Below are 17,437 nucleotides of genomic sequence, written 5' to 3' on the forward strand. Positions count from 1 at the left end.
ACTCCACTGCTTTCAACTCCAGTCCCATCGATTCGCATTGCATTTCAATATATAAATATTTATACACAAGCGAATTTGTGCACAGCTGAGCTGCCAGGACTGCCAATACACTGCGAGATTTGGTCGCGATGTAGGGCCAAATTCCCAGGGCAATCGTGGTCAATTTTTCACAGTGCAAGCGCTGCTAAAATGAAGATATATGAAGCAGTTGCGATTCTCCTTTCACGACCCCCGGAAGAGTAATGGTCATGTTGTCCCGCCGATGTAGCTGCATCTGCTGTTCGAGCTTCGCAGAATCGTTTAGTTTCACATTGGCCGTGGTATCTGCTATTTGGTAGCTGGGATCCTCGTTCTCTAGGGCATTGCCTAATATCCTTTATTACAAGCTCTATCCCGACATTTGATGGCATGCCTTTCGCTGTATAAATCATGGCTAAGCCCTTATGACATATGCTAAAATTTAATTCCCCACCAGAAAAGCCCATCCGTTTTGTTTGGCCAACGTGTGACAAAATGATTAAATGGTTAGCCGGAGTAAGGGGCTTCCAGCCATACGCTTTTGGCCATTGTTCCGGCCATGACAGGGCGAAATTGCTGATGATGTTAACGATGCGATTAGATGAGTGGGTATTTTCCCGGAACAGCGTGTGTGCCAAGATTCAACCTGTGGCAGTCCCTCAAAAGTGGCAAAGTGCTTCGCCCAAGTTTACCGAAATTTGAATATTTAATGGGTATAATTTGTGCCCGATTTTTAAGCCATTAGCGAGTTGGTAAAATGTTAGAAGACTATGCGTTGGCGGAAGAAGAATGTGTGTGCGCTTTAGAAAGTTTCCATCGAAGATGAACCCACATCAAGTGTCATTAAATCGACCGCAAAACAGACTCGAATTAAATTTAATATAGGTTAAAGCCTGCTTTATTTCAGACTCGTGTGCACTACACTGAAGTGCAATTTGTGGTGCACTTAACCATTTCATATGCTAATTATGGGCTATAAATTTGCTTCCTGGCCGTAAATCGTTCAGCTTGCCGCTACTTTATGAGACCCTCCCCCCCTCCACACAAGCTCATAAAAAACACTAGACCATGGAACGCCTCTTGCCTCCTTATTGGTAAAGTTTTTCCAGGTGCTGCTCCAGCCCAAACTATATAGACAGACAATTTCCTTATGAAATGAAAATAAACATGACATTTCTGGGTTTATGTACTTTTGCAGCTGTGTCTTCGACTTGCCTACGGCGGCTCCTGCTGACGCTGCTCCTCCTGCCGCTGCTGCCGGTTTCTCCGGCATCTGGCGACTAGGCCAAAGGCCCAAAACCACCGAGAATCCGAGAGCATCCCTGCTCCCCGCTCAGCTAACATGGCTATGACTGCTATAAAATGTCATCTTTTATTATGGCAAAGGCTCAACTGGCGCAGACTGCGCCTAGACCGAGGCGGAATCAGAGATGTTCGTCCCTCTCCTTCGGCGTCCCGGAATAGTGGCAAACAATGCTGCCACCCTCTTTGTCCTCCAATCTCCCAATCCTCCGACCACGCCCCCAAATGTCTCTGGCTTTATATCCAGTTTACACGCTTCGCTACACATTTTCCCGCAGACAGAGATAGAGATAGAGAGGGATAGAGACGGGGCGATGTGGCAAGCCAGGTCTCATGCTGCGAGTTTCATTTCCGGTGCGACATTTTGTTACAAAACTTTATTTTCAATTTGTGCACATATTACACCCAGCATGCCACGCCCTCTCATCGCCCCCGCCGATCCGCTGCTGGCCCACTTATCTGGCTTTTGTTTTTATTTTTAGTGAAATTGTTCTATTTTTGCCATGGCAATTGCCTTGGCCAGCCGGAGCTCCGCAAAGCTGCAAGTGTCCGTGTCCAGGTCCGTGTCTACTTATCATCTTCGGGCTGCACTGGGTTCCAGCTCTGGTTTCACCCCGCCACTGGGGCTGTTGATTATTATTACAAGCATTATGACCGGATTTCATTGGGCTGAGAGGAATGATTCGGGGAATGAGTATGGCTATAGGGATAGGGATGGGGATATGACAATGTCCTGTCCATGTCGGTGCCAGCTGCTCGTAATGAAATTAGTTTGTCACTCGTTCACGAATGCCAAGGATTCTCGCTGCAAGTCCCAGCGTCCTTCCCTGCAGTTAATGATTTTCCCTGGGGGAGGTGGGAAAAGTGTCTTCATCAGCAGCTGAGCGCTTTCTTTTTTGATTGCTTTTGCTTTGAGGTCAAGTGCATTTATGCCATCATTCTGAAATCATCTTATGAAATTTAATTTTGCAAAAACAAATAGAATACACCACTTCTTAAGTTAAATAGCAGGGTTTGATTGTATTTTGCCTTACTTGGGGGGAGGATGACCAACATTTAGACAACGCAAAGCAGCTTATGAAACAAATAAGCAAAACACACTTAGGACAAAAAAGACCTTCTTGGAAATTGGTTAGTTACTAAGCGGATTTACCTGAGCGCAGGGAATTAATTAATATATTTTGGCACCCACATCAAAACAGAATGTCAAAACTAATTTGCGCCTGAAAAAAAAGATGATTAAAAATTAACGAGATTGAGTTTTGGGGTTGGAGCGAAAGGGAAGTTCCCCAGCATGCCATCAACCCAACCGGATGATGAGCTCACGTAATCAATCAACTTTGATTACGTTCAAGAGGCATAGGCATATGACCCTCATAAGAAGGCCAATCCAACCGTTTTTTTTTTTCCTTCGGATGGACAGTAGGCTCCAGCTGATGGCAATGTTTTTCGCTTTCCAAGAAAGACAAAAATCAATATGTCTTGATGTCTGATAAAAGTGAAATAAATTGTATGGCCCGCTAAGGGAAAGTGTCAAATGACCAGGATTGCTCACACACACACGCACAGTTGAGTTGAGCAAATGAAAAGTGAAGATGTATGATGAGGCCAAAAAATAGTGATCAATCGGCTAGTTGAGCCCAGTTTTCCCCCATCCTACCAATTGGAATTTCCCGTCTCGGCTTTCCTTTTTATATATATATGTACATATATATTTTTCCCATCCAAGCCCACCTTTAATGCGGGACAATAAATACGCTCTTGAAAGATAAATAAATCCCTAGCACTGGCACCAATCACTGTCAAAGACCAAGTCCAAGGACCAGGAGTCCTAACCGCATTTCACCCTAGGCAGGATAAGCAGCTTAGCCTCCAGCACGCACCTATGGCACAAGTTTAAAGTCAACAAAAAAAAAAAACAACAATGAGGAAAAACACCGTCGGAAAAGCCGCAAGTGGAAAAAAAAAGATAGCAGGAAGGCGGAATTTTTCCGACTCTCGTTCAGGTGAAGCGTAAATTACCAATGATCGGGAAAGCCGCAATGGAATGAGACAAACGAGAGCAAAGACCACGGATAAGAAGGAAAGCCATGACTGCAGTCACTTTGGCCGAGTGAAAAACCTCAAAGAGTTAAAGGACATCGGGATTGGCCAGGACCAAGTGCAACAATGCCACAATACCAATGCCCAGTTGAGCAACCAAAATTTAATTAACTGACCTGTCAAATGGCGGCCAACCCAGGAAAGTGTTTACCAACTTTAAATGCTAACCGGAAGCTGAATGTTTAACCTAAGATGAGAAGTGTGACAGTTTATGAGAGCATTTTCCCATCAATTTGCTAAAGATAAATGTAACTAGTTGCAAATTAAAGCATTTAATTCAACAGCATAAAAAGTGGGCATCTAATTAATTTATGCATTCCGCAAACAACCAACTAATGAATTTCCTGCATTTTTTTCCTACGAAAAAACGGAACTATTTTTTGTGTAAATTTCATTAAAAACAACCTTTTTAAGCTTTTAATTGTTATAGCCTTTTATCTAAAATCTTTCGGGCCTTTAAGTTTCATTCGCAAAACGCTTACAATTTCCGTTTTGTGCGCGCGCTTGAAATAATTTAAATAAATCGCTGTGAAGTAAGCCCATTTAGCCCATTTGCGCATTTTCTCATAAATTTCCCAGCAGATACACCCACTTCACACACTCTCCACATGCAGTACACTCAACTTGGCCGCTCTTCCATGTCGCGAACTTTTATTAACTTGGCCCTCTTGCAGCTGCCCTTTTTCGAGCTTGTTTGCACTCGAGCTTTATTGGAAAACGGACAGAGGAGACGGGCGTGTCTACTGGCGGCTCATTAACTGTGATTCGGTTCTGCCGGCGTCGCGGATACAATTGAAAACCAAAAATCTCATTTTGAATGCAATCGAGTGATGGAATCGGCTTTTTCGAATTGCCCGGCTTATCAGCGATTGGCCAAACAAAAAGAGTGGCTTCATTAAAACGCAAATATCAAATTTGCAACAATCATTTCGCCGTCTACACGCGAATTTCATGTGTACATTGTGCCCTCCAATCAAGAGTTCGGTTTCAATTGCAGCCGCAATTACGCTAAACAAAATTACGTATTTGTAAAATAACAAAATGAAAAGTCGTAGCCGCATTCGCATTCGCGTTTGTGTGAATTTTCCCTTACCGCAGATATAAATTTGACTGATTTTCATCATCGAGACCAAAAAAAAAAGCGAAAAGCGGATAAAATTCAATTGATTGGCTGGGCAACAAAAGCGCCTGCGAAACTCCATAATTCCAAATGCTTTTAATGGTTAAATGCTAGAATCCTCGTCAATGATACAATCATTTTTGGCAAATATGCGGCAACTCGCCCAACAATTTTGTGAACCGCAATTGGGAAAATGGAGTTTACATAAATATTAAATTCGTCTTTCCGGATGAATCAATCCCGCTGAAAAGTGCCCACTTGTTTAGCAACATCTCCACATCTCGGACATGCATGCTCAACAGTCCCCATTAGCAGCTTTCCCGGATAACTACCAAACAACAAAAAACGAGGGGGTTGATGCACACTACACGGCTGAGCACTCGACATACACACTGGTTTAAGCAGTCCAGCTGCATTCATATCCTGGCCAAGCCCTTCTTTTTTGACCAGAACAATGGCCAGGACTCCGGAGTTAGTACCTCCTGCACCGGAGGTACCAAAGGACTTCCCCACCAAGTTCCAGCCACAGATTCCCCTCCCGCCTCCCGAATTCCCGTTCTATCTGCGCATAAAGCAACACTTTTCCAATTTCCGGCTGTGCGAAATGGCGGGAGTGCAGCCAAAATCGGAGCAGGGAACAGCGGCCAAGAAACAGAATGTATGGCCATTTAGCCAGCTGCATTGTAATAATTTCAGAGCTGACAACGTGATCCAGATCAGATTGCGATAGAATCTGAGTTTACGACCTACAGAATCAAGTCGTTAACTAAAGATCACTCGAAATAGGGATATAAGTTAACTTACAACTTAACATATATTGATCCTTAGCTGTAAAACTCATATTTTTCTTGACTCTAGGCTATTCAACTCACGATGAATGGAATGAATCTCGTGCCTGCACCTTGCCATCGCTATAATAATGTCCATTTGGGCTCCATTGTTGGCCGGCGTGGGGCATAATTCACATTGCGCACAAATTCATGGCCAGGATCGCAGTAGAGCTCATTATTAATGAGCTCAGCAATCGAAAATGCGTGTGCACCCTTTTTCCCAGGCCCACATCCTGCATCCCGGCGATGATGCTAAGGACGACGATGATGATGATGGTGGTGTTGGTGATGGTGATGGTGATGGCGACTTTCTAACAATATGCAGCACTCTAATGAGCAGCCGCTTGAGCATAAGGAAGCGACGATGCCGCGGAAGAGACGAGGCATTCCACTACTTGCGGTAATGGTGCCTCTCTGCCACTGGAACGCTTGTAAAGTTGTCGAGTAATTAATTTGTTCAATGGCATGCTGGAGGTGTAAGCGAAACCATTTAAAGTTGACGACGCCAACGACGCCAACGACGCCGACACTTGAGAATTCAAAAGCAACTACAAAGTGGCAAAGTCCTCGAGGGTTCGCAGCCAGGAACGCCAGTGGGATATGGGGAAACTAACACAAGTGTATGCCCAGCGGAGTATGTATCCGGCTACGTAGCGCCCAGAGGTGGGATCGAGGAGTTTTCCCTAGCCTTATATACTTATAAAGCAACCTATTAACTTTTTGAAGAACAAGGAAGATTTGATGCAACTATTGTTTCTTTTCCATCACTTATTAGAATGTTTCTCCAAACATTTTATATTTGGCATAAAGCTGCTAGCACTTAATTAAAACGATTACTCGACAATCCACCCTCGCAATATCTAGTGCTCATGCCCCGCTCGTGTGCGTGTGAAATCGGAAGTGGATGCCAGATCCACGCCCCAAGTAACTTCCCCAACCGACGACTGTCCTGAGTGGAGGAACATCTTCGAGTCGCAGTCACTGGGTTTCCTCGGCTGGGCGACAGGTGCTTCCGCATTTGAATGTCAACGGAAACCGCAACGGTACAACTTAGATAAACGTTTGCTCTTTAAATATGTGCGCAATGGCAAAAGGAGCCTTGGGTGGTGTTTGGCAATGGGGGCCAAGTAGAATTGGGGGCGTGATGGAGGGATGTCTGAGCCAAACTGTCCTCGTGTTTGAGCAACTGAACTTATGTGTAAAGCAGGAGCTACATGCGAACTGGTTGCGGTCCGTAAAATGGGAGCACACAGACATTCGGCGGAGCCATGGGATGTGTGAGCTATGACAGGTGTATGCTTGGATAGATCTTGGCTTGGCTTATTGCTTACTCTCCAGATATACACGAACACGGGCGAAGGAGTGCCAAGGTGTTTGCTCTGGCAGGAGCAGCTCAGTAAAATTGATTATGGGAAATTGAGATGGATAAGCAAAGACTGTGTCGATGAGGACAACATGGGACAGCTATTGAGACAACCTCAGAAACATAATGTTTTAACTCTGAGTTTACTTAAAGCCAATAATATTAATGCCAAATGCTGTTTTAACTGAAAAATTCTAGTTACAAAACCCAATATGTTAAGAATTATTATGAACATCATTAGTAATCACTATTTTCACTATTTCTATTTTTCCAAATCCATCCAGCATTCCAAATATTAGTCACGCAGGTTCAAAAGCAAACATGGGATAATAATTATAATGCCCTGTGGAAAACATACAAATGTGAATATCAAATATTCATTTCAAGAAACATCCACGTATGTGCTCCGCATGAAAAAGGCTTATTGGTAACTTTTACGAATATTAAATTTGACATTTGCGACAAGTTGATCCATCACAAAAAGCATTACATGCGCTCAGCAATGTACACCAAATTATTCAGAAAAATATTGTATCAGCCCGCTGATTAAATTATGCTGAACTGATGAATGGAATTCCTGCAGCGACAAGCCATTTTTACGTTTTTGCTGTTGGCTTTTGGCACGCAACATTGACAGTTTGCAAAAAAAAAAAATTGATTAAGTTTTAAATCAATTTTCATTCAATTTAGGCAAATACCAAATAAATTAAATCACGCCCGAATAAATAGGCAAGCACCTGACAGCCCGAAAAAACCTCTCCATGCTAAACTGCTAAAAATAAAATCAATTAACAATAAATGCAAGCAATTAAATCCAATGCCGTTTGGGGGGTTTTGGGTATGGTGGATTAAGGAAATGTTTGCCACAGATAAAAACAGGCCACTTAATTAAGCCCCAAACGGGTGTGAGCGTGTGCTTTTGGCCCACATTTACACTGGCCGGCATGTTTTAAGTGCGAAACAATGTAATTTCATGGTAATCAGTCTGGGGGACCTGGCCCGGCATCTAACTGCCAACTAGTACACAACTACACAAATTTCCGGCTGTGTGCACAAAGCCATTGGCAAACCGATGGCAAAGATGGAAAAGGGCCAAAACCGAAGCTGAGCACTTGGGCCAGAAAAATGTCAGTTTGCAATTTTCTATGCCATTTAAAATAAATGAAAATTGCTCTTCATCCACTGCCTCTACATCCAGCTCTACCTCTGCAGCAGGCATTTGGTATTTTCGGGTGTTTGCCATGGTTTCGGCCATCTAGCGCGTGTTAACGTAAATAAATTACACACACATACGTACGTACCGTGCAGGACGAGGACGAGATACAGATACGCAATCAAGTGGTCAGCGGCATGCAGCTTATAAATCAGCGCCAGCCGCTTGGGCGCAACATCAGCAAACATTTGGAGGATAGATGACCCCGGCATCGCGACCCGACCCGCATTGCGATGGACATGGACAGCTGAATGAATGAACGAATGACCGAGTGAGTGGACGCCCGAATGACTGAATGAATAGATTGAGCGGCCAGCTCCGGATAGATTGCTTGTATAAATGTTCGGCTATTTAGTTTCGGTTTGCTGTGGTTTGACTTTGCTTGTTTTCCCAGCGCCCAATCCCCAACTCAACCCAACCCATCCTCATCACCATCCTCATTTTTTTGGTCGTGTGCAGAAGTTGATATTGCGCTTTTGTGTTTTAATGTTGTTTCTGGGACAATTGTCAGTCCGGCGAGAGTTGTTGCCCGGGTTAGTTAGCTGAATCATTTTGTTTGACAAATAGCAGGGCAATTAGGAATTAACTACCATCTGGTTGGGCCCTGTCCTGGGATATAAGCCGCTTTAAGTCCGCTGCCGGGAAACGCGGAGAAATGCTGATCAATATTTAGAAAATTCTCAAAATTAAAAAAAGCAAATTGGCTATTATCTTTGTCTAATAACGCAAACGTAGTTAGTAAATGTTCCTTGAGCACTGGAGTAAATTTCTAGCCCAAAGCCAACATGGTTAACGTTGCGTCCTGACTTTGGGGCACTGACAGCAATTGACTGTCTAAGAAGCTGCCACTAGAAGGACCTGCTCTCCCTTTGTCTGCAACGCAAATGCCAACGAAGGATGCCAAGCCTGTGTTTAGGTGAGCGGCAAGTACTTGCATAACATACTTGCAGCCCAAAAGTAAAACAGGACTGGCAACAATGCCGCAGGATTGCTGTGTGGCCAACAAGGCGGGCGGATCATCTGCATATATTTATGTACTCGCATATATGTAGTCGCATCGCACAAAGGAGTCGTTGGCCCAAAGAAAACCGCACACATGTGGCGAGGTTGTAGATTAAAGCACTTCTTTATCAACCCGCTCCATTCTTGAGAAATATTGCTATGCAAATATTTGTATTGCATATTTTGGCGCACGCGGTCGAATTCGCGGATTGCAGGGGTGGATAGCAAAGTGGTTTGGCATATTAAATTTTCTTAACTTATATATATATATTACTAGCCAATTTACTTGTTAATATTCATAATAAATCTTACACAAAATGGACTTAAAAATATTTATCATTATTTTCACAACAAGCTTTGAGCTTGATCTTTATTTTAAATCATATTTTTGCTATAACTGAGTTTAATTCAAAATTCAAAATGTATAGTAAAAAAAACGCATTCATGGATATGAAAAGCTAAAAGCTCTCTGCCCAACAAACGGTCTTGTTTTTTAAAAATATTGCTGTGCAAATATTTTGATTGCTTACTTTCAGGCACGCGTCAGAATTTTTGTTCAACGGGGATGCACTGGCGGGAAATTCACAGCTTACAGTCTCAGCCAGACGAGATAAGCTTTAGATGGTGGACTACAAAAGCCGTGTTGAAGCCTCAGTTCCCGGCAAATCCAGTTACTATCGCCATGGCGCAAAACTCAAAGTTACCAGTCTATCTGCTCCTAGTCGCAATTTCCGTGGGCTCCAGTCTGTCCTACGATGTGCCCAAGGCCACTGTCAAGGTCAACTCACCGAAGGGGTTCGAGGTCTCCATTCCCGATGAGCCGGGCATTTCCCTATTTGCTTTTCACGGCAAGGTCAACGAGGAAATGGACGATCTGAGCGATCAAACCTGGGCCACCGATGTGGTGAGTTCTCGCAATGGACGCTGGACATATCGCAACCGGAACCATCAACTTAAACCCGGAGATGTTCTGTACTACTGGACAACGGCGCGTTATCATGGAGTCGACTACCACAACTACAACCAGAGGCATGTGGTCGATCAGGGGGATTCCCAGAGAATCGATGTCAACGGCTCCAACGGCGGTCGCCAGCCGATTGTGGCCAACGGCCATAACACGTTCAATATATTTGTACAATGAACTATGCTTGAATAAAAGTGCTTATTATTTTATTACCCTCGAACTGACACTAACATTTTGAAAAGTCATCTGTACAGTCGGGCTTGCAAGTCCAGTTTTTAATGGTATTTTTATCAAGACTTGAAACTCAAATCCAACAATCTGATATCAGTATATCTTTTATATTCCAAATGGCGCCTCTAATTATTATTTTTTTTATAACAACAAGCTGGTCTACTCTTCTCTATAAATTGATTATAAATTTCTATTGATAAACGGTGCATATTAACAGCAGAATTATTTTATTCAGCGCACAATGTATTTCCATTGCTTCGTTTTGTTCTTACCCATCAGGGCTATAAATCAAAGAAACACTTTGTCACAGATACGCAAGTAAGTATCCGGATCGTATAAATCATACTCAACATCATACTCCCCCCTGCCCGTTCATCAAGCGAGTTTAAGCAGCGACACCCAAAAAAGTATCCCCATATATCGAAGAGATGCAACCGCAAAAAATGCTACAACGAATTTGGCCAGGTATGCGAGGCAACCAAAACCACCATCTACTTTAACCCCAACTACAACTGCATAGAAGGTTGCTCTTGGACCATTTAACTTTCCCTCGAGGCTAACAGCAAGCAGATAAAACTTTTAGCCATCTCAGTTCCAGTTGAGCTTCTAGTTATTTCGAAGTTTTCGATTCTGCGTGCGCTGAGAGGTTTTTTATTTTTAAGTTGAAGATACATAGGTGTGATTTAATCGACCTGAAATTGGCCTTGTATGAAGTTACTTTAATAGAACCAATCTGAAACTTAATAACTACAGATTAAATGTATATATTAAGTCATTTATTTTTTAAAGATATTATGCATTTCCCTTATTACTCATAACTATAACCTCGATCCGCTCCTGTTTGCCAACTGTTTTGTGTTGGTTCTGGCTGCCTTGCGCTTGACCTGGCTCGCTGACCGCTTTCAGCCGGGGAAGTTGAGTGCTAACAGATCTCGAGGAATTAGAAAAATTATATAATATAGCCTCTTGGAGTGGGGTCGCTTAGGTGCTGGCCAAAATACTGGAAAATGTAATGGTAAATATATCATTTTATGCCCGGCCAGGCCATTTGTCACAACTCATTTGCAGTGCATTAAGCATTTATGCGGCGAGGTGCTCGTAAAGCTATTCCACTTTTTTGCAATCACACACATGCATGTGTATATATATGCAAGTAAATATGTATAGTGGCCTTATATACAGATGGATTTGTGTGCATTTATGTGTGGCATGGAGGTGGCGAACTAAGTGACGCTGTCAGCAACATTTGCGGGCAGTTCTGCTCTCATTTTCTCATTTCGCTTGGCGAAAACTGCCAGCTAGCGGCAAGATTGTGGCAGTTGCAGTTGCAGCATCACCCACCCAGTGCCACCCTCCAGCTGTTGCACCACCCATTTGCAGCACCCCATCACACGGACACCGGCACATGCTTCATTTAACGCCCATATACACGCGCACATTGGGCAACGTTTTTCACATGGAAGGCGCTAAAATGACTTGTGACGACAACTTAATGCGCCAAGTGGGGGAAAAAATACATATCTATATATATATGTATGTACTTTATATGCCGCTGCAAACTGACACACGGTTTTTTTAAAAGCCCCAGGTGGAGAGCACTTAATGTACTACTTAAGCTGCTGATGCTTGTGGCATTTAAGCATTATTGAAATTTTATTGATAACAGACAAGTGGAAGACGTGATATTTAACTAAATGACTTAAGCGACTTATTAAATCTATTTTATTTAAGCTACTTTCAGCTTGTCCAATGGGGCCTCCACTATTTCCTCCAGAAAGTAATTCTCCTTGATGTTGGCCCAGAGGACCACCTGTCTTACCCCCTTCGATTAGACCACCTTCACTGTGATCGATTGTCGCTTCTTTGCTCTCGAAGGGACCTCCACTGTTTCCGCCAGTAATCAGTCCTCCAAGTTGATTGCTGTTGGCAAATGGACCTCCAGTATTACTGCCACTGGTTAGACCAGCGCCTTGATTCCTCTCAAAAGGACCTCCCCTATTGGCACCAAAAATAAGTCCTCCATACGAGCCTTTCACACTATTTGACCATGGGTCACTTCCAAAAGGTCCTCCATAGCTTCCTCCGGAAATTAAACCTCCCTGCTGATCACTGGCAAATGGTCCTCCTGTATTAGCTCCACTGATCAGACCGCTTCCACTATTCAAACCATATAATCCTTGGTATCTGTTAAAAGGACCACCACTGTTGCCACCAGAAATGAGTCCTTCTTTGGCAAAAGAGCTGCCAGTTTGGGCAAAGGGTCCTCCACTGCTTCCGCCGGAAATAAGTCCTCCCTGCTGCTTGGTAGCAAATGGTCCTCCATTTACTGGTCCGTAGTTTCCATAATTACCAAAGGGACCTCCGGTATCGGCTCCAGAAATTAAACTGCCTTGATCAGTACTTTCGAATGGACCTCCTGGCCGCCTTCCACCAGTTATCAATCCATATTGTCCTCTAGGGGGTCCATAAAATCCTCCAGCGATTTGTGAGCTATAGTCCCGGTAAACAAGTTGTGCCAAACTTGTTCCGAGCAACAGCATCATCACCAAAAAAAACGACCTCATTGTTAAGCCCGCCAAGAGATGACTGATCTTCCAGCGCGATTTGGGCTTTTTCTACGATCAGTCGTCAGAAAAAAAACCGAAAATAAACAGAACTATGCAAACAGGGCTTTGCAAACAACTCAATGAATCAGATAACCCATCAATCACTAAAGACTTCACAGAATACTTATCAGTATTGAAGCTTTCGGTGAGCTTTTGCTCTCTTTTTCAAAAGTCAAGTACACTGTCTTGCAAGATCTTCGTTCGAAAGTAGAGAATTTTTAGTAAATATATAATAGATCTTTCCAATTCACTTATACAGGTTTGTGAAATAACCTTTTACCAGTAGGTAAACATTAGCTAACCTTATCTAAAGTCTTAAGCCTTTCGGTGATTCTTCGCGAGTGTATTTTATTTCAGGCGACGACCCCCATAAATCGCAATCAGAAAACTTAAAGACAGCGAACGTGTTCGCGTTGAAACTATTTGAGGAAAATGCGGGCGTCATGTAATGGGTAAAATATGAAGCCGCCGCCCAAGTCGGGAAAAAGGTTTTCCGCTGTTGGACGAAGAAGCCGCGAGTAAAAAAGCCGGCAGAGTGGCAAATTAATTATAAAAGATTCCGCTGCCACCAAGTTAAATATTTTTGCTCAACTTCGGTTCAAACTGTGGGCGGACCGGGGGCGTGGCCGTGGAAAATAAGTTGCCAGTAACTTGACGCACATTTGTCAGGTTTTTCACCGTGAAAAGGGGTTACTGGGCGTTGAATTGGATGGTGAGGGGGTTGTGGAGTGGGAGCTGCCAGTCTACAGGTGTCTTTTCACAAGCGGAGAGAGTGGAATTTTCCGTAAGGGTTTTTGTGTGTGTGTGTGTGAGTTGGGGCTGGGGAAGGACTGATATATGACTCTTTGAAATTAGTCCAAGTGCAAAATGTCCTGGCAGGAATAAAAAATTGAGCAAAATGGAGAAGAATTGCATAACTTTTTCAGGCTGTTGTCGATGATGTTTTTGCTGCGGAAGCAAATGTATGCAATGCGGATTTTTACCGAAAATCACATTTTCTATGTATCTTATTATATTTATTATTTATTTTATTTTAGAGTGCTTTTTTTATGAACCATTTAAGCTGTATAATATTTATAATTTTATATAATGCTTATATTGATTGCTTTTACAATTAATTCGCAAATAAACGCATGGCCTTACTGCGACGTCTTCACTACTTATTCTAAGCCGCCTAAATCTCTGATAAACGGCAAACTATTATTGGCTTCCATCAAATTAGAAACTAATTTATTAGTTTATTGGTTCAAAATGATTGAGTAGATTGCCTTAAAGCCTGCGCTCTACTCTCTATCACCAAACAACCAAATTAGGCAGCGTGTAAATAAATTTGCATCTTCAGAATGTAATTTGATGGGTGGTACGGTTGAAAACACCCGTGTTGTTGTCCTGGATCATAACAAATATATACGTATATATATGTATAAGTACATATTCGTGGGCTGTGTACTCAATTAGCATTAATGAATGCCCCTCACCCCTTGCAGGTAATGCCTATAAAGCTTGCCAATAATTCAATTAATGTCGCTTCGCTGGCGCCCACTTTGCCCCAAGTTGTTGTTTACTTATTAGGCTAATTGTGTTCGTTAGGACCACCTGCCCAGGTGCAAGTACTTTAAACTGGAGATTGCTTCCATTTTTGATTGATCAAATGCACTTTCCGTGTCTTTAGCTCCACCCCCATCTTCAACTGACACCGTTCTAACAATGGCTCACGTCGCAAGTCATCTGCAGCAGTCCAACATCGTCGTCTGCATTTCAAAATCGCACACAAAACATTTGCCAAATGCGAAAATGCAGTCAAAGTCGTGCAAAATGCAGTCTCCTCTAACCTGACTCATCCGCCACCATCCACTAGGCACACTCTTTCCACCAACTGACAAATGTACACTGCGAAAAAATTGGGAAACTCAAAATTTACACAAATAGATATCCTCATAAAACGATTATCTTGCTTTATGTTTCTGCAAATACATACAAAATTAAATGTTAATACATGTAATTAAATTTTATTTTAGACATACAATAAATTTATTAATTTCAGTGCAGTCGGGATCACCCAGTGAACACATTCTTTTGTGATTGTGCAGTCAGCCGTTGATAGAGACATTGAGGAGTGACAGAGAGCGAATTAGAGGGTTAGACAGAGAGGTGTGTGCGAAGATAGAAAAAGAGGGGGCGACTAACAGAATGAGCGAACAAATACCTCTAGTGCTATTTTCTATTTGTGCTTTGTGGAAATGTTTGCTGTTGCTGGCGCTGCTAACGCGCTGTGCAATTGTTGTTATATTTAGCATCGCAGACGCAATTTATATAAAGTTTAATTGATTGGAAAATCAAATCGATGCGATTCGCACTGCAGCAGCAGCAACAACAGCATCCACAACGGACAACGCACATTTGCCTTTGACCAGGCGCAGATTGCGCATGGGAATCCGCCGGGCGAATCCCCAAAATGGAAACCCACAACCATTGGCCGGCATACAAGTCGTATTTCAGACTGAAAGTCGTTTATCTTGCCGCCGTTTGGCTACGTTTCTGATCTCGGTTTTGCAGTTGGGCTAATGTAAGTCGCACATAAATTGAATAAGGAACGAGTGTAGATGGCAATAAAAGCCAGAGCAACACAGTTAGGTTAAATTAAGCTTCTTAACCTGCACTTGAGAGTTAGAATTCAATTACAGTCTCGTCGTGTTTGAAAACGGCGACTAAGGAAAGGTACTAATATACTGATTAAATCTTTAAAATCTTTCTAGTTTTATAACAAGTATTTGATAACTATGATCGTTGGATTTTGACAGCACAAAAATTCCCATGTGCTTGAAATCTCAATGGACTAACAAAACTCAGCATAACAACGAGCTCAATAACATGTCAAGGCACTGAAATAATTGGCTCTCTTCACTCGTTCAGCTTTTCCTAGTGATGGACAAACTTTCAGCAATGGCATTTTATTTTCCACTTTACAATTGCTTTATTTGAACAGAGTGACTCCACTACCACTCCACTTTTCCAACTAATCCAAATCCATGGCCACTCAAACAAAGCAGCAACAACAAAACGCTTGTCATTAACAAACAATGCAGTACCTGTTTAATTTTTATTGTGAAACTTGGCTCGGCGAGAGCTTAACTTTTCCCGATGCAGCGCAGCTTAGATAGCTGTATATACACCCACTCAGCCACGATAAACCCACTCGACGCCGGGGGACATTGGATAATGTCAATGGCCGGGGATCCGAGGTGGGACCGAGCAGTTCCACGATATGTTTAATGGCAGTAGCAATGGAAAAAGTTTTACGTATAGCAAAGCAATTCAATTGAAAATAATTAGAAACGTAGCCACATGGCGAAACTTCTTAATTGCCCGGCTATTGTGCGTCTACACTCAAATAAATATCTACTTAATGACTTAATTAGTGGCGTAACTTAAGATTATTTCACTATTTAAATTATAAGCAAAAGGGAATATAAAAATATTTTTGTAAAATATAATTTCATTTTAAACTTTAATCTTGATATATTTAACCCTATTTTTCTCTGAGTGATTCGACAGTGGTGGCACGATGGTTTCAATGAGAATTAAAAGAGTGCAAAGAACAGAAAATTGCATTATGCATAAGTCGCTAGAGCTTAAGCCATTATCGAATCCCTCCACGTATCCAAACATGGACAAATAAAGATACAGAGAATGCCAATAAGAGAGTGAGAGAGAGAGAGAGAGTGCGAGGCAATCCAAGAGATACGATTCGAATAAGAGATAGAGCGCTACTTGGCTATTGGAGCCGTATAAAACAAGTGTGTCCATATTATGCCCCATCATTGGAACTCCTCGGCTTGACCATGTACCTCCGTCAACAACTCTGGGTGCTCTTGCTCTGGCTCTGCTTCGTCGTTCTCAGCGGTGAGTGGTGTTCCTATATCTACATATATCTATTATCTATATTTTAAACCCACATTTGTCATTTGTGAAGTGCATGCCATGCCGTGGAAATGGGGACCTGCCTCCAATTCTGGACCACATGGCGGACCCGCCTGGAATGGCGGAGAAGACTCCACCGACAATATAGTCATCCATTCGAAAAACACCGGCAAGTGGCGTTACTAATCTTGTTCAAGTGACAGAGGCGTGACCACAACCAAGTCAAGCTGAATTTTGCAGTAAATTTATGAATAATTTTACAACTACTTTGGCTTGCAATTGATTTTCGTCGAACCGTACTCGATTTGTATGCTAATACTTCATTCATGGTCACACTCACTTAAATATAGTCACTCTATGGCATTTAAATATAAAACTTTACTTTGCTATGATCCAAAATATTTCAAAGAGATTAAAAGCCTAATATTGCACAAATGAATATGGAGCTTAATTTTATTATTATTATTATTATTTAACTAACTAACATTTCTTCTAGCAATTCCACTTAACTAAAAGCTCTACTAATATTCCAATCGAATGAACGAACCGAAAGAATCTATGAAATTATAATCCTCACTGATATTGACTTTATTGATAAGTATGCAAACAAGCTTATGGGAATTTTTCAATTCTGATCGTCATAACAATGCCAGCACGTGTTTTATAATATTTTTTTCAGTACGCTGCCAATCGCAGCGCACACAACTTTTCAGTTTCTATGGCATATCTGCGTACTTTTGGCCTGGCTAAAAAGCGTTCTTGAT

The 17,437-nt window shown here is 42.3% G+C and overlaps 3 protein-coding genes across 3 annotated transcripts; 2 read left to right on the forward strand and 1 right to left on the reverse strand.

The window, feature by feature from the left end:
* The first annotated feature begins 9,599 nt into the window (after positions 1 to 9,599).
* On the forward strand, positions 9,600 to 10,129 carry LOC117136982 (gram-negative bacteria-binding protein 3). The gene has a single exon (XM_033298158.1). The coding sequence runs from the start codon at positions 9,634 to 9,636 to the stop codon at positions 10,090 to 10,092; it is 459 nt and encodes a 152-aa protein (XP_033154049.1). The 5' UTR covers positions 9,600 to 9,633; the 3' UTR covers positions 10,093 to 10,129.
* A 1,624-nt stretch (positions 10,130 to 11,753) lies between these two features.
* On the reverse strand, positions 11,754 to 12,827 carry LOC117138604 (uncharacterized transmembrane protein DDB_G0289901). Its single transcript, XM_033300812.1, has one exon. It carries the CDS (start codon positions 12,708 to 12,710, stop codon positions 11,754 to 11,756), a length of 957 nt encoding a protein of 318 aa, XP_033156703.1. The 5' UTR covers positions 12,711 to 12,827.
* Positions 12,828 to 16,548: 3,721 nt separating this feature from the next.
* LOC117137596 lies at positions 16,549 to 17,112 on the forward strand. Its single transcript, XM_033299107.1, has 2 exons — positions 16,549 to 16,655; positions 16,726 to 17,112. The coding sequence occupies exons 1-2, from the start codon at positions 16,595 to 16,597 to the stop codon at positions 16,857 to 16,859; spliced, it is 195 nt and encodes a 64-aa protein (XP_033154998.1). The 5' UTR covers positions 16,549 to 16,594; the 3' UTR covers positions 16,860 to 17,112.
* The last annotated feature ends 325 nt before the right edge of the window (positions 17,113 to 17,437 follow it).

The sequence above is a fragment of the Drosophila mauritiana genome, chromosome 2R (assembly GCF_004382145.1).
Source record: "Drosophila mauritiana strain mau12 chromosome 2R, ASM438214v1, whole genome shotgun sequence".
NCBI lineage: Eukaryota > Metazoa > Arthropoda > Insecta > Diptera > Drosophilidae > Drosophila > Drosophila mauritiana.